This window comes from Cetorhinus maximus, chromosome 14 (assembly GCF_964194155.1).
Source record: "Cetorhinus maximus chromosome 14, sCetMax3.hap1.1, whole genome shotgun sequence".
In the NCBI taxonomy this organism is placed as follows: Eukaryota; Metazoa; Chordata; class Chondrichthyes; order Lamniformes; family Cetorhinidae; genus Cetorhinus; species Cetorhinus maximus.
Window position 1 is genome coordinate 59,412,730 of NC_135892.1, and position 24,274 is coordinate 59,437,003.

Here is a 24,274-nt window from a genome sequence, read left to right on the forward strand (position 1 = left end):
ATAAATTGACAATGCACATAGGAAATATATTTCCTCTAGTGGGGAAACCCAGAACAAAGAGGAACAATCTTATAATTAGAGCTAGACCATTTAAGAATGTTGCATATTTTCACATGAAAAGTAGTAGGAAATCTGGGATTCTCGCCCCCCAGGTCTGTAGATCCTCTGTCAATTGAAAAGTTCAAGACCGAAATCAACAGGGATGCTGGAATGTTGGAGAAGTGATATTAAACCAAGGTCCTGTCTTCCCTCAAAGATGAATGTAAAAAATCCCATGGCATTATTGTCCTGGCCAGTATTTAACCTTCAACCAGCATCACTAAAACAGATTACCTGATTGTCAATCTCACTGTTTTGGTGATCTCACAGTGCATAAATTGGTTCCCCTGATTCCCCACATTACAAGAATGACCCGCTTTATAAGTACTCAATTGGCTATAAAGTGCTTTGGGGACGCGCTGAGGAAGTGGAAGGCATTGTATAAATTTAAGCTCTTTATTAGGCACAGGTATCAATGGACACGCATCGAAAGCAGGTAAATTAAAGATTAGTCATGATCTAATTGGTGGTAAGAGATGAGAGGGACTGAATGGCTTACTCTTGTTTCTTTGATTGGCTTGTGAGGTGGGGAGTGAGAGTTGCAGATCTTGAGTTACATCATGACAATATGGGATAAGCTTGGTGGATCAGCTGACCTTCTCCTGTCTGTCATTTATAAATGTTCAGAAGGTACCGATAAAAGCTTCAAGCGTCAAGGAGATATTAGGCAAGTTCTACAAAAAGGGTCATTTATGTGCATACATATTCCATTGATTGTGTAACTGCCTTGACACTCCCTTACTATCTGTCATTGAATGAGAATTTTAGATAATTTTCATTATGAATTTTCTCATTAGGTTTAGTAAAACAAATTTGAAAGGTGGAGAAAGCAAAATTGAAATATTTTTCTGCAAATGACTTGCATTCTGAATTTTCACGCTGTAAAATTTGTGATGTAGTTTGGACATCATGCTGTAGTTGAAACTGAATAACAACTTTTAAATCTCTTAATTTGATAGGGTGGTCCCAGTAAACTGGCACAGAAGCACCTGAGTGGATTTTTTAACAGCATTGCATCGTTCTACCATCCTTCTAATAATGGGAGATGGTTGGTAGGTACTTCTGATTTTTATTACATCTATGAAAATAAGTAATAATGCAGCCATGAGAGGCAGGATGCTACCTATTCAGTTATTTACTTATTTGAGTGGCTGCTTTCTGCTGCCTGTACTAGCCAGTTCATATTAAATGTACAAGCTATGCCTAATGAGGGGAGGCGGTGGCATAGTGGCATCATCACTGGACTGATAATCTAGAGACCCATGATTTGAATCCCACCGTGGCAGATGGTGGAATTTGAATTCAATAAAAATCTGGAATTAAACATCTAATGATGACTATGAAATCATTGCTGATTGTCATAAAAACCTATCTGATTCACTAATGTCCTTTAGGGAAGGAAATCTGCCTTCCTCACGTGGTCTGTCCTACATGTGACCCCAGATCCGCAGTAATGTGGTTGACTCTTAAATGCCCTCTGAAATGGCGTAGCAAGCTACTCAGTTGTATCAAACCGCAATAAAAAAGAATGAAAACCAAACGGACCACCCAGCATCTACCTAGGCACCGGAAATGACAATGGCAAACCCAACCCCGTTGACCCTGCAAAGCCCTCCTTACTTAAATCTGGGGACTTGTGCCAAAATAGGGGGAGCTAGTCAAGCCTGACATAGTCATACTCATGGAATCATACCTGACAGATCACATCCCAAACACCACCATCACTGCCCCAGGGTATGTCCTGTCCCACTGGCAGGACAGATCCTGCAGAGCTGGCAGCACAGTGGTATACAGTCAGGAGGGAGTTGCCCTTGGAGTCCTCAACATTGACTCCAGTCCCCATGAAATCTCATGGCACCAGGTCAAACACAGGCAAGGAAATCTCCTGATTACCACGTGCACCCACCCCTCAGCCCCCAGCTGATGAATCAGTACCTGTCCATGTTGAACAGCACTCGGAGGAAGCACTGAGGGTGGCATGGGTTCAGAATGCACTCTGGGTGGGAGACTTCAATGTCCATCATCAAGAGTAGCTCAGTAGCACCACCACAGACCGAGCTGGCTGAGTCCTAAAGGGCATAGCTGCAGACTGGACCTGCAGCAGGTGTTGAGGGAACCAAAAAGAGAGAAAAACATACTTGACCTCATCCTCACCAATTTGCCTGCCACAGATGCATCTGCCCATGACAGCATCGGGAGGAGTGACCACTGTATAGTCCTTGTGGAGATGAAGTCCCGTCTTCACATTGAGGATGCCCTCCATCCTGTTGGATGGCACTACCACCATGCTAAATGGGATAGATTTCAAACAGATCTAGCAATTCAAGACTGGGCATCTATGAAGCGCTGTGGGCCATCAGTAGCAGCAGAATTGTACTCAGCCACAATCCGTAACCTCATGGCCTGGCATATCCCCAACTCTACCGTTAGCATCAAACCAGGGGATCATCCCTGGTTCAATGAAGAGTGCAAGAGGGCATTCCAGGAGCAGCACCAGGCATACCTAAAAATGAGGTGTCAACCTGGTAAAGCTATAACACAGGACAACATGGGTGCCAGACAGCAAGAGCGGCAAGAAATAGAGCTAAGTGATTCCACAACCAACAGATCAGATCTAAAACAAAAACAGAATTACCTGGAAAAACTCAGCAGGTCTGGCAGCATCGGCGGAGAAGAAAAGAGTTGACGTTTCGAGTCCTCATGACCCTTCAACAGAACTGAGTAATATTAGGAGAGGGGTGAAATATAAGCTGGTTTAAGGTGGGGGGAGAGAAGTTTGGGTGGGGGGGGGAGGCGGGGGCGGCGTGGTTGTAGGGACAAGTAAGCAGTAATGGGAGCAGATAATCAAAAGATGTCACAGACAAAGGAACAAAGAGGTGTTGAAGGTGGTGGTATTATCTAAACGAATGTGCTAATTAAGAATGGATGGCAGGACACTCAAGGTACAGCTCTACTGGGGGTGGGGTGGAAAAACTAACAGGGCATTAAAGGTATAGATTTAAAAATAATGGAAATAGGTGGGAAAAGAAAAATCTATATAAATTATTGGAAAAAACAAAAGGGAGGGGGAAGAAACGGAAAGGGGGTGGGGATGGAGGAGGGAGTTCAAGATCTAAAAGTTGTTGAATTCAATATTCAGTCCGGAAGGCTGTAAAGTGCCTAGTCGGAAGATGAGGTGCTGTTCCTCCAGTTTGCGTTGGGCTTCACTGGAACAATGCAGCAAGCCAAGGACAGACATGTGGGCAAGAGAGCAGGGTGGAGTGTTAAAATGGCAAGCGACAGGGAGGTTTGTGTCTTTCTTGCGGACAGACCGCAGGTGTTCTGCAAAGCGGTCGCCAAGTTTACGTTTGGTCTCTCCAATGTAGAGGAGACCACATTGGGAGCAACGAATGCAGTAGACTAAGTTAGGGGAAATGCAAGTGAAATGCTGCTTCACTTGAAAGGAGTGTTTGGGCCTTTGGACGGTGAGGAGAGAGGAAGTGAAGGGGCAGGTGTTGCATCTTTTGCGTGGGCATGGGGAGGTGCCATAGGTGGGGGCTGAGGAATAGGGGGTGATGGAGGAGTGGACCAGGGTGTCCCGGAGGGAACGATCCCTACGGAATGCCGCCGGGGGGGTGAAGGGAAGATGTGTTTGGTGGTGGCATCATGCTAGAGTTGGCGGAAATGGCGGAGGATGATCCTTTGAATGCGGAGGCTGGTGGGGTGATAAGTGAGGACAAGGGGGACCCTATCATGTTTCTGGGAGGGAGGAGAAGGCATGGGGGTGGATGCGCGGGAGATGGGCCAGATCTAAGCTCTGCAGTCCTGCCACATCCAGTTGTGAATGGTGGTGGACAATTAAACAACTCCTTGGAGGAGGAGGCTGCACAGATATCCCCATCCTCAATGATGGAGGAGCCCAGCACATCAGTGCAAAAGATAAGGCTGAAGCGTTTGCTACAATCTTCAGCCAGAAGTACCGAGTAGATATCCATCTTGGCCTCCCCTGGAGGTCTGCAGCATCACAGATGCCAGTCTTCACCCAATTCGATTTACTCCACGTGAAATCAGGAAACCACTGAAGGTACTGATACTGCAAAGGCTATGGGCCCTGACAATATTCCAACAACAGTACTGAAGACTTGTGCTCCAGAACATGCCGTGCCCCTCGTCAGGCTGTTCCAGTACAGCTACAACACTGGCATCTACAAAGCAATGTTGAAGATTGTCCAGGTATGTCCTATACACAAAAAGCAGGACAAATTCAACCCAGCCAATTACCACCCCATCAGTCTACTCTCGATCATCAGTAAAGTGATGGAAGGGGTCATCAACAGTGCTATCAAGCGGCACTTGCTTAGCTATAACCTGCTCACTGACGCTAAGTTTGGGTTCCCCCAGGGTCATTCAGCTTCTGACCTCATTACAGCTTTGGTTGAAACATTGACAAAAGAGCTGAACTCCAGAGGTGAGATGAGAGTGACTGACCTTTACATCAAGACAGCATTTGACCGAGAGTGGCATCAAGGAGCCATAGCAAACCTGGAGTCAGTGGGAATTGGGGAAAACTTGGACTCATGCTGAGCATAAAGGAAGATGGTTGTGGTTGTTGTAGGTCAAGCATCTCAGTTTCAGGACATCACTGCAGGAGTTCCTCAGGGTAGCGGTCTAGGCTCAATCATCTTCAGCTGCTTCATCAATGACCTTCCTTCCATCAGAAGTGGGGATGTTCGCTGATGATTGCACAAGGTTCAACACCATTCGTGGCGACTCAAGTACTGAAGCAGCCCATGTCCAAATGCAGCAAGACCTGGAGAATATCCAGGCTTTGGTGGCAAGTAACATTCACACCACACAGTTGCCAGGCAACGATCATTTCCAACAGGAGAGAATTTAGCCATTGCCCCATGACATTCAATGGCATTATCATCGCTGAATCCCCCACTATCAACATCCTGGGGGTTACCATTGACCAGAAATTGAACTGGACTAGCCATATAAATACTGTGGCTACAAGAGCAGGTCAGAGACTAGGAATCCTGCAGTGAGTAACTCACATCCTGACTCCCCAAAGCCTGTCTGCCATCTACAAGGCGCAAGTCAGGAGTGTGATGGAATACTCTCCACTTGCTTGGTTGAGTACAGCTCCAACAACACTCAAGAAGCTTGACACCATCCGGGACAAAGCAGCCCGCTTGATTGGAACCCCTTCCACAAACATTCACTCCCTCCATACCAACAAACACTGGCAGCAGTGTGTACCATCTACAAGATGCACTGCAGGAATTCACCAAGGCTCATCAGGCAGCACCTTCCAAACCCACAACTACTACCACCCAGAAGGACAAGGGCAGCGGACTCATGGGAACACCACCACCTGGAAGTTCCCCTTCAAACCAATAGCCATCTTGACTTGGAAATATATTGCTGTTCCTTTGCCATTGCTGAGTCAAAATCCTGGAACTCCCTAACAGTACTGTGGGTGTACCTTCACCACAGGGACTGCAGCGGTTCAAGAAGGCAGCTCACCACCATCACCTCAAGTGAATTAGGGATGAGCGATAAATGCTGGCCTAGCCAGTGATGCCCACATCCCATAAATGAATAAAAAAAAATACATGACTCAGTTGATGTGTTGCAATATCTCAAGTACTGTAACTGTACTCTGAACAGTAAAACCTTTAAAGGCCCTGCATGACCTTGTATGTTTTTATGTCACGCAATCAGTAGCTTGAAATATCATTAACCAAGACCACCTAAATATTGTTCAATACTTAATTATTTCTGTTTCACCCTGAATTAAAACTCTACTGGACAGAAATGCATACCTGGCAGTGCTGCAAAACAGGTGGGCCTGTTGTGTGCAGCGCCAGATGTTTAATTCTATTGACTGCAAATGGAACTGAAAATCAGGCACTCTGTATAATAGGTGGCCAACCCAATACAGCTTGATTTGTGCCACTGCCTGAGATGAATTTCTATCCTAAGATCTAATATATTCTCTTTCTAAACAACTAACTTTTAGGTGGTGCTGAGAAAATGTTAAGTCTTGCTTAGATTTTTCAATTTCTTTGAATTTAATTTCTGTCTGCATTTACATGTTTACATTAGCAGTGAGTAGTGCTGCAGCCAAGAAATATCTTGATTGCTGCAATAGATTTTGCAGGTTTAAGTAACTTATATGCCTGTATTGCACCAGAGCTGAAATACTCAGTATTGAGTGTCATAGATCGCAAGAGTACTTGGAGTATAGCAGAGAGATTTGGATGTTTGTGTAATATTTCTCACAATAACTCAGCTCTCATTTCTTGTAGATTTTATTAGTAGACTACAAGCAGTCCTCACTTAAAGTTGTGGTTGCATTCCTGAAAATCGTGACTAAATGAATCATGGGTTCCCAAAGGAATCAATGTTAAAGCCAATATTCTCGACCGGAAAAACCAATGTACAAGTTGAAATACTATACTGTACCGTATGTGTGCAGTGTTGTGTATTACTAGGTGAAAAAGCTTGGATAATAAAATACATAACTAAATATAAGAAAAATACAATGCATAATACTGCCGCAGGACAGTAATTTTAGATTAACTAGACTCCATCTAGTGGCAGAAGTTGGCCAGTACAGTACCTGCACTGACTAACTTCTGCCACTAGATAGAACCCAGGAGCTAGAGTTCAGAACTGGAGCCAGCAGTGAAGCTGGGAATTGAACAGCCGAAAACAGACCCCGATATGAACAGAAGGCAGGAGTCAAGTCCATAGAGCAACGCTGGGAGGCAAGGGCAGCAGCGGGGTGGGGGAAGAAGGACTAACTTTTCCATTTGGGACTTTGGGGATTGTTTAGGGAAATTTCATACCGTTTCCCAAGATGATCATATTTTTGTATTTGTTAACTAGATGTTGTATACTCTTATCCTTTGCCTAGTTGATATTGCCTTCCCAACGTCTTTGCAGCGGGGGTCCCCCACAGTGCACAGTTTGAAAACCATGGTTTAGATGCTCTTAGGACATCTCACTACGACTAGGTTTTAGCATTCTCTGATGCTCAGATTTTTTTCTCCTCCATATTTTTTTAACTTTTGTCAGTTCTACATGATTTTGTTAGCAATTAAATCCCAGGTAGGAAACTACACCTAATAGGGAATTACACGTAATAAATATCTCAGATATTTAGCTTTGGATACCAGGATCATAAATCAAGTCAGAGATTTTCAGTTCAGAAGAAATCATTTATTTAGCCCATTGTGCCTGTATTAATGCAAGCCCGGAATTATCAGTTCCACTTTCATTTCCCCATTTTCCCTTATACCTTTTAAATATTTGTGTGTTTATATAATTCCCTATTATGTGTTGTAATTGACTTGGGTTCTTTCTTAATGCATTCCATACTTTAACCCTTTTCACAGAAAAAAATTCTAGCTCTAGACTGTGACCATAGATGTTGCCAATTTGACTCTTTGGATAGCCTACCAAGAGTTGTTTTTGACTTGCTTTGGCACATTTTTAATTAGAACCATTTTATCAGGATTCTTCATCGTTCACGTGCATTCCCTTCCTCTTTGCTTCCCCTCCCAATTAATAAACCAGGAATTGTTTTTATTTTAAAACAGATGAAACTGATGAAGTTGTTACAACGGTTGCCTGCTAGCGTTGTGAGAAGACTGCACAGAGAACGATACAAAAAGGCAACCTGGTTAAACATCATACCAGACAGCCATAAACTGACTGACCAGGACATTACCGATTTTGTGGAAAGCATCAAACAGCCTGTACTGCTTGCTATGTTCAGTAAGACTGGAAGTCTAGAGGCTGCTCAGGCCCTTCAAAATCTGGCTTTGATGCGTCCAGAGCTTGTTATCCCACCAGTACTTGAAAAGTAAGTCTTAAAATTAGGCCTTTCTGTTTTGTGATAGCAACAGTTGACTTCATTACTCGTAAAACATGTGTGAAAATCAGTGACTTGGTGCAATTCTTAATGGCTTTTGAAAATGATGAGTTTATATTCCCTTCAATCTATTTGGAATGTATTTTAAATGGAATTAATTTTAAAATTTGTTTAAAAAATTGTTTTTGAAATAACCAAATGATGCAGCACTGAAGTGCAGAAATGTACTATGCCACAGATGGTATAAAACAGGTGTGCTTTGTAACTCATGTAATGAATTCTCAGCTTTAGCTGGGTTATTAATAACCAGTGATGTATTTTTTCTGCAAGAAAGGATCATGTTTCAGAAATTTTTCTACTGAAAAGATTCCTAATATAAATGACCTAGACCTTGGTGTACAGGGCACAATTTCAAAATTTGCAGATTATATCAAACGTAGAATTATTGTTAACCATGCGGAGGATAGTGTAAAACTTCAGAAGGGTGTAGACGGGTTGGTGGAATGGGTGGACAAGTTTCAGATGAAATTTAAAACAGAGACGTATGAAGTGATTCAGTTTGGCAGGAAGGATGTGGAGAAACAATATCAAATAAGGGGTACAGTTCTAAAGGGAGCTCAGGAGTAAAGGGACCTGGGTATATTGTGCGTAAATCATTGAAGGTGGCAGACAGGTTAGGAGAACGGTTAATAAAGCATACAGCATTCTGGGCTTTATCAATAGGGGCATAGAGTACAAAAACAAAGAAGTTATGTTAAACCTGTATAAAATACAGTTTCAGCCTCAACTGGAGCATTGTGTCCAGTTCTAGGCACAATCAGTGATGGGATGAGAAACCTCATTTACATAGATTGGAGAAGTTGGGACTATTTTCCTTAGAGAAGAGGTTAAGAGGAGATTTGATCGAGGTATTCAATGTCGTGAGCAGGCTGGACAGAGTAGATAGGGAGAAGCTGTTCCCATTGGTGGATGGATCGAGAACCGGCGGCACAGATTTAAGGTAATTGACAAAAGAAGAATGGTGAAATGTGGAAAGACTTTTTAATGCAGCAAGTGGTCAGGACCTGGAATGCACTGCCTGATAGTGTGGTGAAGGCAGGGTCATTTGAAGTTTTCAAGAGGGAATTGGATCATTATCTAAAAAGGAAAAATTTGCAGGGCTATGGGGAAAAGGCAGGGGAATGGTACTAGGAGAATTGCTCTTTAAGAGGGCCAGCACAGACATGATGGGCTGAATGGTGACCTATGTTGTAAACATTATATGATTTGAAATGAGTTACTGAAAATGCTCCAACACAGATTTTAAAATGCTCATAGGGTGGACATTGAAGACTGAAAATAAAATAACCACTTGTTAGCCTTTCTTGGTAATGAGCACTTCTTAGCCATTGTGTTGCAAGATCATTAGTCCCAGATATTTTGCTGCATTTGTTTGGCATAAGTCTTCCTCTCTGGTTGTGAACATGGAAATAAAAGCAGAGACATAAACTTTAATGGTTAGTCAAGTTTTTTTAAAGCAGAAAACTGTGGGAGAACCTTCCTCTAAGTTTAAAAAGGTTAGAATGCAAGAGAATATCAAAGTTACTTTGTTTAAGACAAGAAAAATGTGTGGGTCTGATCATAATTGTTACTCTATCTGTTCACTTATACCTGGCCCCACTTCATCAAATGGTTTATGGTTTGCCTTCAAAAATAGTGGAAAGGTGCTCATGGAGACACACGTGAGAGGCATAATTATTCCCTTCAGATGATAAGGGTGTATATTGTTATTTCTTGGGTTATGTTATTGTATTGTTAGATATTGGGTGATATGGCACACGAAGTGCAGGATGCTCTGTTATAAGAGTGATTATCTCTCTCTGAGGAGAATATCTAAAAGAAGACTGAAACTTTAACTGCCCTTAAACAATTACATTGACTACTTGCAGGTCAGTATTAATGAAAACCTATAGAACTTAAGGCCACCTTAAGTTTCCTGGAAATAGCCATTTGGTAGTACAGAACTTGAGTTTTTTTTATTTTTCATTCATGGGATGTGGGCTTCGCTGGCTGGGCCAGCATTTATTGCCCATCCCTAGTTGCCCTTGAGAAGGTGGTGGTGAGCTGCCTTCTTGAACTGCTGCAGTCCATGGTGTAGATACACCCACAGTGCTGTTAGGAAGAGAGTGCTGATTGATTGGCTAGTGGTGTTGCCATGGAGAATGTACCACTGATGGTGACTGAAATGTAACAACAGCCAAGCATTGTTTGAAATTTAAACCAGGCAACTTGACCCTGATTCAGCAAATGGCTGTCACTTATTTTGTTTAGCTGAAACAGGCACAATTTGAGCAACAGGTGAAGCAAGCTGTTTCATGCTGTTACTATGCCATAGCAACACGGGTGGTATTCACCACTAACAGGATGCTGCTGTCAAGCCAAAAAGACGTTATGCCTATCTCACAAATGAGTAATGTGGTATATGAATTTCAGTGCCAGTGTGATGCTGGGTATGTAGGTTGTACATCCCAAAGACTGGCGGATTGTATCAAACTGCATATCCCAGCCGCTGCTCGCAGTGGGCAGGGTACAGACTGTACCCAACCAGCCCATGCTTGCAAAACTCAAAACAGTGTCCAACATTAGATGTGATTTCACGATTGAACACATTTGTTAAATAATCCTCAATGTGCTAAGAATTACACTGACAACCAATTTAAGATTGTCAGTCAGACTCACAGTGTGGCAAATTTGTGTATACTGGAAGCTACAAATATTAATACACAGGGCCCTGTTCTTTGCAGACAGAAAGAGCATATACATACATTGCATCTGTTTCACCTAAACAAAATAAGTGACAGCCATTCGCTGACTCATTCCTCAGAGCACGATGCCTTGACCACTCAGGGCCAAGCTGCCTGGTTTAAATTTCAAACAATGCTTGGCAGTTAACTGATAGTCACTATCAGTGGTGCATTATCCACGGCAACACCAATCAGCACTTTTTTCACATACAGTATAAATTGTTGCTTTCCCCCTACATTGGTATTCTTGCGGTTGTTCTGATGAGTGCCAGACGAAAAGCTTAGATATGCCTCTTTTCTTTTCAGCAATACTCAAGTTCTGTACTAGCAAATGATTATTCCTTTGTATTATATGATATAGTCACATATCCAGCTTTTAAATATAACTTCTCTGTTTATTTTTTGATCTTTAGAACATATCCTGCATTGCAGACTTTGACAGAACCTCACCAACTTACAGCAACCCTAAGCTGTGTGATAGGAGTTGCACGCAGTCTGGTCTCTGGAGGGAAATGGTTCCCTGAAGGCCCAACACACATGCTACCTCTATTAATGAGAGCCCTACCCGGTGTGGACCCAAATGATTTCAGCAAATGCATGGTATATTAGTACTATATTTGTAGATACATGGATGGACATGTGTGGAATTAAATCAAACATTTTCAAAGATGCTTTTATTAACTTTTCCTTGCACCAAATGCCATTCACCCATCAACCCTGTTCTTGCTGACCTGTACAGGTTCCTGGTTAAACAGCACCCCAATTTTAAAATCATCATCCTTGTTTTCAAATCACTCTGTGGCCTGACCCCTCCCTATCTCGAATCTTCTCCAGCCCTACAACCTCAAAGATATGTGTGCTCCTCTAATTTTGTGCTCAAGAAAATCCCTGATTTTAATGCCTTCACTATTGGCGGCTTTGCCTTCAGTGGCCTAGACCCTAAGCAATGGAATTCCCTCCTTTAAACTCTCTCGACCTCCCTATCTATCTCCCACTTTAAGGTACTATGTCAAATCTACCTCTTTGACCAGGCTTTTGGTCATCTGCCCTAGTATCTCCTTATGTGGTAGATAAAGTAGCCCACAGTCTACAGGCAGCAGTTTGCAGATGTTATAGTTGTCTTAATTGTTTACCTATGCCTTTCGAGAAATAACATAATATAAACACATTGATAAGACTGATTTATTTTATAATAGTTTTTTAATTAAACTTGGGCATTTTTTAAACCAGTATTTTATTTCCATATAGATCACATTCCAGTTTATAGCCACGTTTTCTACTCTTGTGCCTTTGGTGGACTGTTCATCTGTTTTGCAAGAGAGAAATGATCTTTCTGAGGTAAGTTCATTTAATAAACAATGTTTTGTTTCCTTAAAAACAAGTTAAAGCTTTAGGAAAACTGGAGAAATAACTTAAAATATAATCCTTATAAGCTTTATGTAATTATTTAGAATTTTACAGCACAGAAGCTGGCCATCATGTCTGTACTGGCTTTTTGAAAGAGATATTCATGGACTCCCATTCTGGTGCCCGTTGCCTCTTTCCGCACAACCTTTTTAAAGTTATCCTTTTTCAAAGGTTTATGCTAAAGAAACAGAAAATGCTGGAAATGTGGAACAGGCCAGTTAGTACCTGAAAAGAACAGGGACTGGTTCATGTTGGTTCCTGCTGGAAGGAGGAAAGCTGTGGAATGAGAACGGGATGTAAGCCATCAGTTTATACCCTTGGAAGGTTTTTAACATTGGAGTAGGGTTTCTCCACAATTCTTTTGGGGAAGTCTATAACTTAAAGCTCATGGGATGTAGGCATTGCTGCAAGGCCAGCATATGTTGCCCTTCTTTAATTGTCCTTGAGCAAGCTGCAGTCCATATGGTGTAGGTACACCCACTGTGCTGTTAGGGAGGAAGTTCCAGGTTTTTGACCCAGTAACATTGAAGGAACAGCAATATATTTCCAAGTCAGGATGGTGTGTGACTTGGAGGGAAACTTGCAGGCCGTGGTATTCGCATGCATCTGCTGCCCTTGTCTTTCAATGTGATAGAGGTCGTGGGTTTAGAAGATGTTGTGGAAGGAGGCTTGGCAAGTTGCTGCAGTACATCATGTGTGTGTGTATATATACATATATATAATATATATTAAATATATATATATATTTGGTATGCACTGTTGTCACTGGAGGTGGAAGGAGTGAATGTTTAAGGTGGTGAATGTGGGTGCTGGTCAAGCAAAATGCTTTGTCCTGGATGGTTTTGAACCTCTTGTGTTGTTGGAGCTGCACTCATCCAGGCAAGTGAAGAGTATTCCATCACATGCCTGACAGGCCTTTGTTAATCAGGAGGTGAGTCACCTCCCACAGAGTTCTGAGCCTCTGGCCTGCTCTTCGAGTCATCATATTAATATGGTTGGCCCAAATAAGTTTCTGTTCAGTGGTTGCCCCCAGGATAAAGATGGTGGGGGCTTCAGTGATGGCAATGCTGTTGAACATCAAGGGAAGATGGTTTGGTTCTCTTTTGTCAGAGATGATCATTGTCTGGCACTTGTGTGGTGCGAATGTTAATTGGTGCTTATCAGCCCAAGCCAGAATGTTGTCCAGGCCTTGCTGTGTATGGCCATGGGCAGCTTCCATACCTGAAGAATCACAAATTGTACTGAACTCTGGGCAACCATCAGTGAGCATCCCCACTGCTGACCTTATCATGGAGAGAAGATCATTGATGAAGCAGCTGAAGATGATTGGGCCTCAGACACCCCCCTGAGGAATGCCTGCAGCGATGTCCTGCACCTGAGATGATTGACTTCCAACAACCTGAACTATCTTCCTTTGAGCTAGGTGTGACTCTAACCAGTAGAGGGTTTTCTCCCTAATTCCCATTGACTTCAATTTTGCTAGGTTTCCTTGATGCTACACTCGGTCAAATGCTGCCTTGATGTCATGGATAAATCACTCACCTTGTCTCTAGAATGACTTATTTGCCCATGTTTGAACCATGGCTGTATTGACATCTGGAGACAAGTTCCACTAATGGAACCCAAACTGAGCATTGGTGAGTATTTTATTGCTGAGTAAATGTCACTTGATGCCAGTGTCAATGACACATTCCATTATTTGTTGATGATTGAGAGTAGATTGATGGGGTAGAACTTACCAGATTAGATTTGTTCTGCGTTTTGTGGGCAGGACTCACCTGGATAAGTTTCTCTCTCCCTCCGACAGCTGTCTACCACCTAGGAGTACAATTGTCAGGTAGATGCCAGTCATGACTTGGCTAGAGGTGCAACTGGCTCAGGTTGTCAAAGCCCACAAACTTTGCTGTTTCCTGTGTCTTCAGCCCTTTCTTGATATCACGTGGAGTGAATCGAATTAGCTAAAGACTGTGTCTGTGATGCCGGAGACCTCAGGGTGAGGCGGAGATGGATCATCCACTCGGCATCCCTGGTTGCAAATGCTTCAGCCTTGTCTTTTGCACTGACCTGCTGGGCTCCCCCGTCATTGAGGATGGGGATGATTGTGGAGCCACCTCCCCCAGTTATTTGTTTAATTGTCCACTACCATTCATGACTGGATATGGCAAGACTGTAGAGCTATGATATGATCTGTTGGTTATGAGATTGTTTTCCTCTGTTGTATGCTGCTTCCACTGTTTAACATGCATTTAGTTTGGTTTACAGCTTCACTAGGTTGGCACCTCATTTTAGGTTCTCAAACTGGAGACTAAGGTTACCAGGCAGCTGTGATCCCCACGCTTTTATATGCTTTCGAGATTTGGACAACCTACATCATGGATGTCAAAGCACTTGAAAAGTGCCATTAACCACCACTGTGGCTACAAGAGCAGGTCAGAGGCTAGAAATCCTGCGGCGAGTAACTCATCTCCTGACTCCCGAAAGCCTGTCCACCATCTACAAGGCACAAGTCAGGAGTGTGATGGAATACTCTCCCCTTGCCTGGATGAGTGCAGTTCCAACAACACTCAAGAAGCTTGACACCGTCCAGGACAAAGCAACCCGCTTGATTGGCACCACACCCACAAATATTCACTCCCTCCTGCTGGTTGCTGGTGAGACTTGAGGAGGGAGGCTTCTGGCGAGAACTGGACCATCATCCCTTTCTGGCCTGTCTGGACCCCCACCCCACTCACCCTTGCCTGGACCCTCCACCTTCCCCCTCCCCCACGACTGCCTGGACACATTCCCATGTCTTCCTGGACCCCCTCAGGCCTGCTGGAATCTCCGGACCTGTGCCGGATCCAAGTCCCCAGAATTGGGCCTCAGCGTGCCACCTCCAGTCCTGACTTTCGGAATCGGAACCCCTTTCCCTTCTTCTCCGCTGAGTCAGGCTTGGGTGCTGCTGCCTTCAACAGATCCGCACTCCTCCTCCCCCAACTTGTGACTGAGTGTCTCGGGGCTACGCATGCATAGCAGCACAGTGTGCATGTGCAGACACTCTGATCAGTCTCAACAGAGGAATCCGGGGCTAATGGCAATCCGGGAAGCTCACACTTAGGATGCGGGACATTGAATCAAACTCCTGGACAATCCCAGAAAATCTGGGCTAATTGGCCACCTTATTTAGGGATGTTCTCAAGGCAACCCTGAAGAGGTTAATCATCCCTGCCAATTCATGGAAGTCCCTGGCTTATGACTATCCAAAATGGGGAAGATTCATTCGGGAAGGCGCCAGAGACATTGGGGGACTTTGGGAATGTGCAGAGGTGAAGTTAAGGTGAAGAGAGCATACAAATCTCCAAACAACTCATCTACCCAACCCTTCAAACACCACCTGCCCTGCATGTGACAGAGCTGCAGATCGTGCATTGGACTTCCAGCCATCACAGAACCGGAGTGGATCATCCTTAATCCCAAGGGACTGCTGAAGCAAAGGCCTCACTTTTAGGTATGCATGATGCTGTTCCTGGCATGTTTTCCTGCGCTATTGATGGTAATGGTGGAGAATGCTGGGCCATAAGGTCACTGATTGTGGTTGAATAAAATTCTGCTGCTGCTGCTGATGTCCCGCAGACTAGTTATGAGCTTCTAGATCTGTTCTCCGTCTATCCCATTTAACACGATGGAGGGTACCCTCATTATGAAAATGGGACTTGGACTCCACAGTGATCGTGCTTTGGTCAATCCTATCAGGACTGTCATGAACATCTGCAACAGTTTTATGTTAGAGATTTTATTAATTAATTAAATTTTATTCCAACTTTTACCATGGTTAGATTTGAACTCAAGTTTCCAGAGCATTAGTCCAGACCTCTGGCCTGCAAGTCCAGTAGCATTACCACTATTCTATCATTCCCCCCTGTTTCATGTGCTTGTATTGCAGCAGTGACTACATTGTACTTATTTCATTGTCTATGAAGTGTTTTGGAAAGTCCTGAGGATGTGAAAAGCATTACATAAATATGGGTTCCATCTTTGTTTCTACAATAAAGTACAATGAAGACCTTCAACCAACTTAAAACCAATTCCTCCTCATGGCTGGAACTCTGCTTTTGTATTGCAAAATTGGTGGAGCCAACAGATGGCTGGGTTAATTCAGAGCAGCAGAGAGAGGTCTATGGTCAAGGCAAAGGGAGAGCCTTGGGGCATTGGTGATTTTGTTTGCAAGTGTATACGTCAGATGAAGACAGGATTGTGTTTGAGTACGATGCCTCTTAGAGATAAATAGCCTAGTGACACTTCTATCTTTCACACATGAATTTTATGTTCCCCCAGATGTGGGTTTCCTCCACCACAACTTTACACACAACAAGGGAGGCGTTGGGCAGCCAAGCTGCCCATGGGCCAATTGTGGCCTTTAAGTGGCCAGCCTGGCCCTGACGATAGTCCAGTGCCCCCGCCGCCCCCAATTTACCTCCATGTCTGGCTCCAGCACCAATCCCAGTTGGGGACTGGATGCAGCCCCAGCAGTGGCCATTGCTCCCAGTGGCTTTTCTGTGAACAGCACACTGCTGATCATTTGGTTGGCTAGCAGCTGTCAGAGGTGGGACTTCTCCCCACATAGGGCCCTCTGCCCAATTTAAGCCAACTGCTGTGGAGGGGGCACTGGGGATTCTGTCACAACATAAAATTCCACCCGAAGAATTCCCTCTTGACTGGGATACCTGTGTACCCTGCTCCTATAAAACTGGAGCCTGACAAGAGTCACCCCCTTCATGTGAGAAGGAAAATGGGGGGAAGATTAGGTTGAGAGAAAAAAACAACTTTAATCCACATGAAGACTGTAATTCTCATTGAACTGTTCACATAAAAGCTTTTGAATCCTAGGGTAAAATTTTTAGCTCAGCGGGCAGGCGTGCATCTGACCTGACTGAGTGTAAAATGATGCATAATGATGTCGAGCGTGCGTCGAGATGTCATCGTGCACTTGCATGATTTTTCGTTCGGCAGGCGCATGCCAGAGTCAGCAGCACGCACGCTGATGATTAAAAGACCTGTTAAAGCCATTAACAAGTTAATTAAAAGAAATTTTTCATTGCCTGTCTAACCTTAGGGTTGGCATGCAGGTGAAAAGGCCAAGCGGCCTTTGCACTTTTTTAGAAACCTCAACCACAGGCGGGATGAGATTTCCAACAACAAATAAAAATCAAATAAAAGCTTTATTTTTTCATTAATAACGTGTACCTGCTCATGTGACAGAGTCACACGAGGGGACATGTTTCATTACGTTTTTATTTTTTTAATCATATTTTTTCATGTATCTTCATCTCCCTGAGGTAGCTCCTGCCTCAGGGACAGTATGTAGCGTGCCCGCGAAGATCGTGTTCACTCTGCTTGCATTCCTTCCCCCCACCCGCTCAGCGCTGCCACTCACGTTTCACGCTGGGTGGGCCTTAATTGGCCTGCCAGTGTGAAGTTGCCTTCTGGGCCCGATTGCGGGCAGCGGTTGGCTTCCCACCCACTCCCACCGAGCCTGCACACTAAGGACAAAATTCTGCCCTTAATGTTTTTAACTGAAATAACATTCATGTATTTTTCTGTTTTAGGTAGAGAGGGAACTTTGCTCAGCCACAGCAGAATTTGAAGATTTTGTTCTTCAGTTTATGGACAGGTATGTTTTAAGGGTTCACAGATCATTATAGTAGCAGGTTCGTACAGTATGGATACTACACAAATTAATCAGATTTGCAGGAAAGATGTTATTGCCATATTTATTAACTCCTTTATAAAAAGCTGATTGATATCTGTTTAAGAATGATATTGAAGGCCAAAAATGTCAACATAGGCAAGCAAGTCATCCATGGAGTTTTTGACACCATGGAGATTAATCTTAAGAAAATGGTGGAACAATATTTAATTATGGAATTTTTTAGATTTGAGCTTTGCTTTGGGAGACTAATAAAGTGGGGTAGAGTTCAAGTTATTCTGTATACACGTGGAAGTAGCAGGCTCCAGTGATGGGCTGAATGGCACTTTCTTATCCAAAGTGCTCCCTCCTCCAAAGAAAATCTTATCAACTCATACTTGAGTGTAATCCTCTGATACCTTCCCAGATGGCCATTCTTCACGTGAGCTCAGATGATGAATAAATCAGACTATTTCAGCATGAACAGCATCACAACTATATATTATCAATCTTTTTTTAATGGTGATTAACTGTGTGAATGTGTTCTTGCTGCTTTCATCGTTCAATATACACATAATTAGTTACAGCATGTGGAACAGGAAGGGAATGCACTGTAAGCTTTGTTTTCAAGAAAATGAACTTTTCGAACGTGAATCATTTATGGATAATAAATGTAAGCTTTTCTTACAGCACATATTAATATTTCAGACATTGTTGTGACTTAAATGGCTGTACTTGCTGACTTTAAACCAATTTTCTTAAAAGTAATAGAATCACATCAGCTATTTAATCCTCATAGGTTTCTTTAGTTTAGAAAATGCAAAACTATAATTTGCACAGCACTTGTCAAATATGTAACGATTATTAAGGGCTATTTTATTGCCTTTGGAAAGACTGAATTGTGCTGGAGACTCAAGTTTTTTAAAATGTAGCTTTTTTTTATTATTCATTCATGGGAGTGAGCATCGCTGACAAGGCCAGCATATATTGTCCAACTCTCGTTGCCCTCGAAAAGGCTTTGAACCACTGCAGTGCATGCTGTTTTTAATTCTTGTGGAACATTGAAGTAGTGGTTTGAAATCATAGCTTGAAATCATTAGTTGATTGACTTATATTAAAGTTGATGGAAAGGAAACCGGGCGGATTGTATAATGGATGACCAATCTGCTGTCTCATTTTGTGCCCCTGTTAAAGTTGAATTTTTTCCCCATAGAGCGGCAAATGGAGCCCCATTAAACACATTGGTTGGTAATTAATTATATGTAAATCCTGCAACTTCGTGATAATCTTGGGGCTGTTAAAGACAAGATGTTGTTTTTGGCAGGCTAATGGCAGAGAGGCACAAATTGGTCAGAAACTTTTGGCAGTTCACAGGATAATTTTTTTTGTTGTCCCCAAGTTGTTGGCAGATTTGCACATTAATGACTTTCTTTTTTAGCAAATACTGAGCCATTGTTTTTGAATTTGTCATTTATGTAAATTAGCACAATAGTGGTCCCAACACTGAACCCCATTCAGTTCTCCCTCAATGCTGACTAGCTTTGCTAAAGCGTACTCATTGTTCTCTATCCTCCACTCAATTTCTTGCTCATTTGAATCTCTACAGCTTTGAGATTAACCGGTAGCTTTTCGTGTACTACTTTGTCAATACTGTTTGGAACCCTAGTTCACCCTCTTTGTAGGACATATGCAGTCACTTTCTCAAAAAAGCCAAAAAGATTGCTTAATTATGATCTTTTCCCATCCCGCCCCCGTGTCCTCCTTAGAACTGTTGACTACACAGATAATCAAGTTTATCTTGATTTATTCAGTTGCTTTAAGTGGAATGGAAAAAAGACTAATGAATATGTAATTGCCCGTAATAAAAATAAAAAATTGGAAATACTCAGCAGGTCTGGCAGCAACTGTGGAGAGAGAAACAGTTAACATTTCGGGTCGATGACCCTTTGTGAATTTATCCCCAAGGCCAATGTAGCTCTCCAGTCTCCAGTGACTGCCTCATAATGATAATCACTACCTTACAAATCACCTTGCCTCTTGACATTTAAGAATAAATACCATCTGTCCCTTGCAGTTTATTTGTTCTTATTATATAATGTGTTCAAGGTTTCCAAGTCATGTATATAACATTTTGTTTCAATTAAGCTCTGGTTTAACTATTTTTCTACTAGATAAATTAAAGAAAGGAGTTTCCTTAAATATAAAGAGACAATTGAATATCGATATACTTCAGTATATTTACATTGTGGTTTGTTTGTGTTTAGGTGTTTTTCTCTGATTGAAATAAGCACCCTGGAACAAACGAGAGAAGAGACAGAAACTGAGAAGATGACTCATGTGGAAAGCTTGGTGGAACTGGGTCTCTCTTCAACTTTTAGTACCATTCTCACACAGTGCTCCAAAGAGATTTTTCTGGTATATGGATATCCATTTCTAGTTGGTTATCTGTAAATTTAATACAGGGAAGCATTGTAGAATGCTTTCTAAAGTGTTTGTACTTTTACTTGGAGCTTTGTTTTTCCTGCTGCCATATAAGTAGAAGATTGCCCCAGAAGCAACTAAATGTCTTGTTACAATATCATTAGACTTCAAAACATAACAGTTGCAGTATAGATTTAGTTTCCTTGCAAAATACAAGTTAGTTCTGTGTGTTACCGCCTGAATGTGCTTTGTAATTAGCAAAGGGACTGGTTTGGACATTGTATCTGGTCTTGTGCGATGTTTCCTGTAAGTGAGTATACAAAAAAAATTAATGGTACCTCACACTGAAATGAACAGGCTGTGCACAACGGAAAACATTGAGGTGATGTTGGTCTTGTAACTCTGCTTTCTTGGCCCAAGTGACATTAACTTGGAGGTTTTCTAAATGTCCTAAATGATTATAGTATTTATGACTATCAGTTTTGATTAACTGTAAATGTAATGTTTGTATATCCCAATGTATGGTGCTTCATGCCTGAGCTTTTTATGTACCAATCAGTAAGAATGCTAGAAATGTAATGATGCTTGATATTTTAAGGTGTGTTTCCTGGGGAGGGAGGGGTGAAAAATAGATAATTAAAAAAGAGAACTTGCATTAGCAGAATAACTAACCGCGTAATCTGTTGTAATAATCTGTTTATTCATTTTAATTGTAGGTTGCTTTGGACAAAGTATTTAACTTTGCTACTACAAATATTTTTGAGACCCGTGTGGCTGGCAGAATGGTGGCAGACATGTGCCGGGCAGCTTCTAAGGTTTGAAACTTCTAGAATTGTTGTAATAGATACGGAACTGCAAAACTGATTTCACATTTTTTAATTGTGGCCACATTCATTCATTGCAACATTTAAAAAAAAAAATGCAATGCTGTGCACCAGTTTTTGAATTGTCATCATAGAGTATAATGGTTGAAGACCAAGCAGGAGGCGATGGGGTGTAAATTTTCCAATCGTCCAAGGGTCTATTCAAAGCAAGTAATTATTTAAGTCAGAAGCTAAAATAGATAACATTAAAAATGCTTTAGCATTCACAGCTGAACCCCAAAACCCCAATTGTATTATTGCGCCTGAATTTTTAAAATTACCCTCCAGCCATATTTATTCTGTTTTAAATCTATTAGCTGGCTTGCTCTGAAGTTAAATTTTGAAAATAACTTGCTTATTCTTTCTCCTAACTGCCACCCACCTATCCCCAGCCCCTGATCTGCCTGTTAACAAAGATTAGCTAAGTACTCAAGCTCAGCCATTGGCCCCAATTCATTTCCTGCTTTATGTTGCCCTTGCTCAAGCTGCTGTTAAATCCTGATCTTTCTACCAGGCTGTTTGCCATTCCCCCACCTTCCCCAGCCGGGTGAAAAATTGCGACAGAGGCATACTGAGGCCCTTAAGTGGCAGTCACTTGTCCACTTAAGGGTGGGTGGGGCTGCCTGATGCCCGACTTGCTGCCCCCCCCCTTCCCATAAAAGGGGGATGTATGTGAAGGCGGCAGACTCACCACCTTATTTTAAATGCCACCCCCTGCCTTCAAATACACTGGTGGTGGGGGCAGTAAAATTCACCCCCGTGGTTTTTGGCAATTGGTTCATCAGCTGGAATAATTTGAGGCCAATTTCTCGAAAGTTGCAGTTCTGCTGCTCCAGTTGTTTAAGTGCGGTATCCATTCTCTAAGTTGTACTTTTGAAAGAATTATGTAAAATGGCCTGTCACTCTTGGAATAAGGTTGGATCATTTATATTTAGAAGTGCAAGCTTCTGGAAAATGCTGCATGTTTGCCATCAGCTGCACCTTTGCAATAAAAACATATATGCTTTGATGTCTCTGAATTTGTTTTCATATTTTGTTTCTAGTGTCGTCCAGCAACTGCTCTGAAGCGATTTGTACCACACTGCTGCAATGTAATAGCTCAGCTAACCATCAGTAAGCATTGTAGTTTCACTATAAATTGATTATACTAATCATGTGGTAATGGTGAAATTAAACATTTAGTTTGGAGTATTCAAAATTTGTTCATGATATGTTTGTATTTGGAAGAATGGAGCCGGATAAAGATTACTGTCGAAGTTTGCAGTGCAAATTTTGGTTCAATTTGACCCAGAATTCAAAATGGAGCTTTCACAGAACTGAACACAAGTTCCTTCAGGGTTAGGGGGGAAATTTGGATGTGTGCAGGCATTTGCAGTATCTATGGTAATTCATGCCCTCAGTTCCAAACAATTGAACATTATTATTCCAATATTAATTGAATATGTTAACTGTTACAACCTAGGTAGCACCAGGGAATTCCACTCTTGCTGGTATGCCCATTTTCTTAAGATTTCAGTTTACACTGTGATACCAGAACAATCCTTAAATTATTAAAATAGTTCAATATTATGCAGGGTATCATTTCTATAACCTTATACTAAAATTTAAAATGAACAATTTCTGCTTGTGTTACCTTCCCTTTTACTTTTAATTTTTGTTTCTATTTTATGTTTTAATCTTCCAAAACCTTTTTTTAACATTTAGACTTGCCTGTTTCCATTGCCAGTTGGCTCTTTCACGTTGCTAAAAACTGTGTTGTCTTGGACTGTACAAGTAGATACCTCACCCTTTAGGTTTAAATGTCAAGTACTGAAGTTGATAAATGTTGCAACTAGAATGGACTCAGTGGACACTAAGCCAATTGACTCAACTTTCAGGCTTCTTAAATTCCAATTTCCTATATATTGAGGATTTCTATTGACTATCAGCAGTTTGCTCATTCTAACAGTGGGTCTTCATTGTCCAATACTAGAGTCTGCTTAACTGAAAATGGATCACTCTGAGGTCATTAAAGATCATTGCATTGTCCAGCAAACCAGGTCAATCTTTTGAGCAATTTTGAGCACATTATCAGATGATTGAACACACAGTGAGACATGCCTTGGCAATCGAATAAGCAGGTGACAACAGAATAAACTATCAACTGTATTCTTAGATATCTTTTAAAACAAAAATTGTGTAAGTATGCCAGGCACATGTGCAAAATCTAACATACATGAATTAAGTTGTTGCTTCCAGTAGCTTGATCTGTAAAGTCCTATTACCATATAGCATACGCAGCATCACTAGCTTAGAAGCTGTAGCAGTGAATCTATATTATAGCAATGGATTTCAGAATAGAGGGGTGTGGTACTAAATCATGTTGCATACATATTGATATGATTGTACCTTGACTATTGGCGGGGTGGACCTGAGTTACTCAGGGTTTATCAACATGGTCTTTCAAATGGAGGGTTGTACTTAACCAAAGTCAAACTTCTGGGAAAAATGTTCAGAAAGGATAGGTAAAAGAAATTTGGTGGACTTGGTTATATGAATTTAAGAAGCATTTGACAAAGTATCACTGACAGATTTATGGCAAAGGTCTAGCTTGGCCAGTGAAGTTAAGGAAGATATAACAGAGAATTGGTATGAGGGTAGAAAGCAAAAGGCAGAGGAAAATGGAAGTTTCTCAGACTGGAAAAATGTGATGATTGGTGTTCTGTTGGAACCTGTGGTGGAGCTGTTGCTATTTATCCAAAATCTGATTGTGGGAGTGAAAAGGTAATCCAGAAATTTGCTGCTGACACTAGCTTAGTTCTCATCTCATTTTACCATACATATCCCTTTGAAAGACCAAGAGGGTATTGATAGGCTAGCAGGATAGACAGATAAGTAGCCAGATGCAAGTCAATAATGAAAAATGTGGTGCGAAGTCTTACTTTTTGGCAATAATAATAAGGAAAGGAACTGCATCTTCCTGGAATGACAATAGAGTTGGCAAAAAAAATAACCTTAGAAGAAGTTGGATCATGCGATGGGAAAATTATATGATCTTTCTGGAAAGAAGAGCTAAGTTGAGTTCCTCATCTGTGTCGATTTTAAGAATTTTGATTGAATATAAATTTGCATGTTTGGGAAAGAGCAATGTCAAAATATGAAGATGTATCAGGCATTTTTTTATTCTTTGTAG

General features: G+C 41.9%; 1 protein-coding gene across 2 annotated transcripts in view; it reads left to right on the top strand.

Moving 5' to 3' along the window:
- LOC144689684 (proteasome activator complex subunit 4-like) overlaps positions 1-24,274 on the top strand; it is a 172,010-nt gene that overhangs the window by 34,070 nt on the left and 113,666 nt on the right. For both annotated transcript variants that reach the window (XM_078556977.1, XM_078556978.1), the window contains 8 exons: positions 1,059-1,151; positions 7,689-7,954; positions 11,160-11,346; positions 11,995-12,084; positions 17,739-17,803; positions 20,083-20,233; positions 20,956-21,054; positions 22,146-22,215. In XM_078556977.1, coding sequence (XP_078413103.1) covers positions 1,059-1,151; positions 7,689-7,954; positions 11,160-11,346; positions 11,995-12,084; positions 17,739-17,803; positions 20,083-20,233; positions 20,956-21,054; positions 22,146-22,215 — 1,021 coding nt within the window. The remainder of the gene's footprint in view (positions 1-1,058; positions 1,152-7,688; positions 7,955-11,159; positions 11,347-11,994; positions 12,085-17,738; positions 17,804-20,082; positions 20,234-20,955; positions 21,055-22,145; positions 22,216-24,274) is intronic.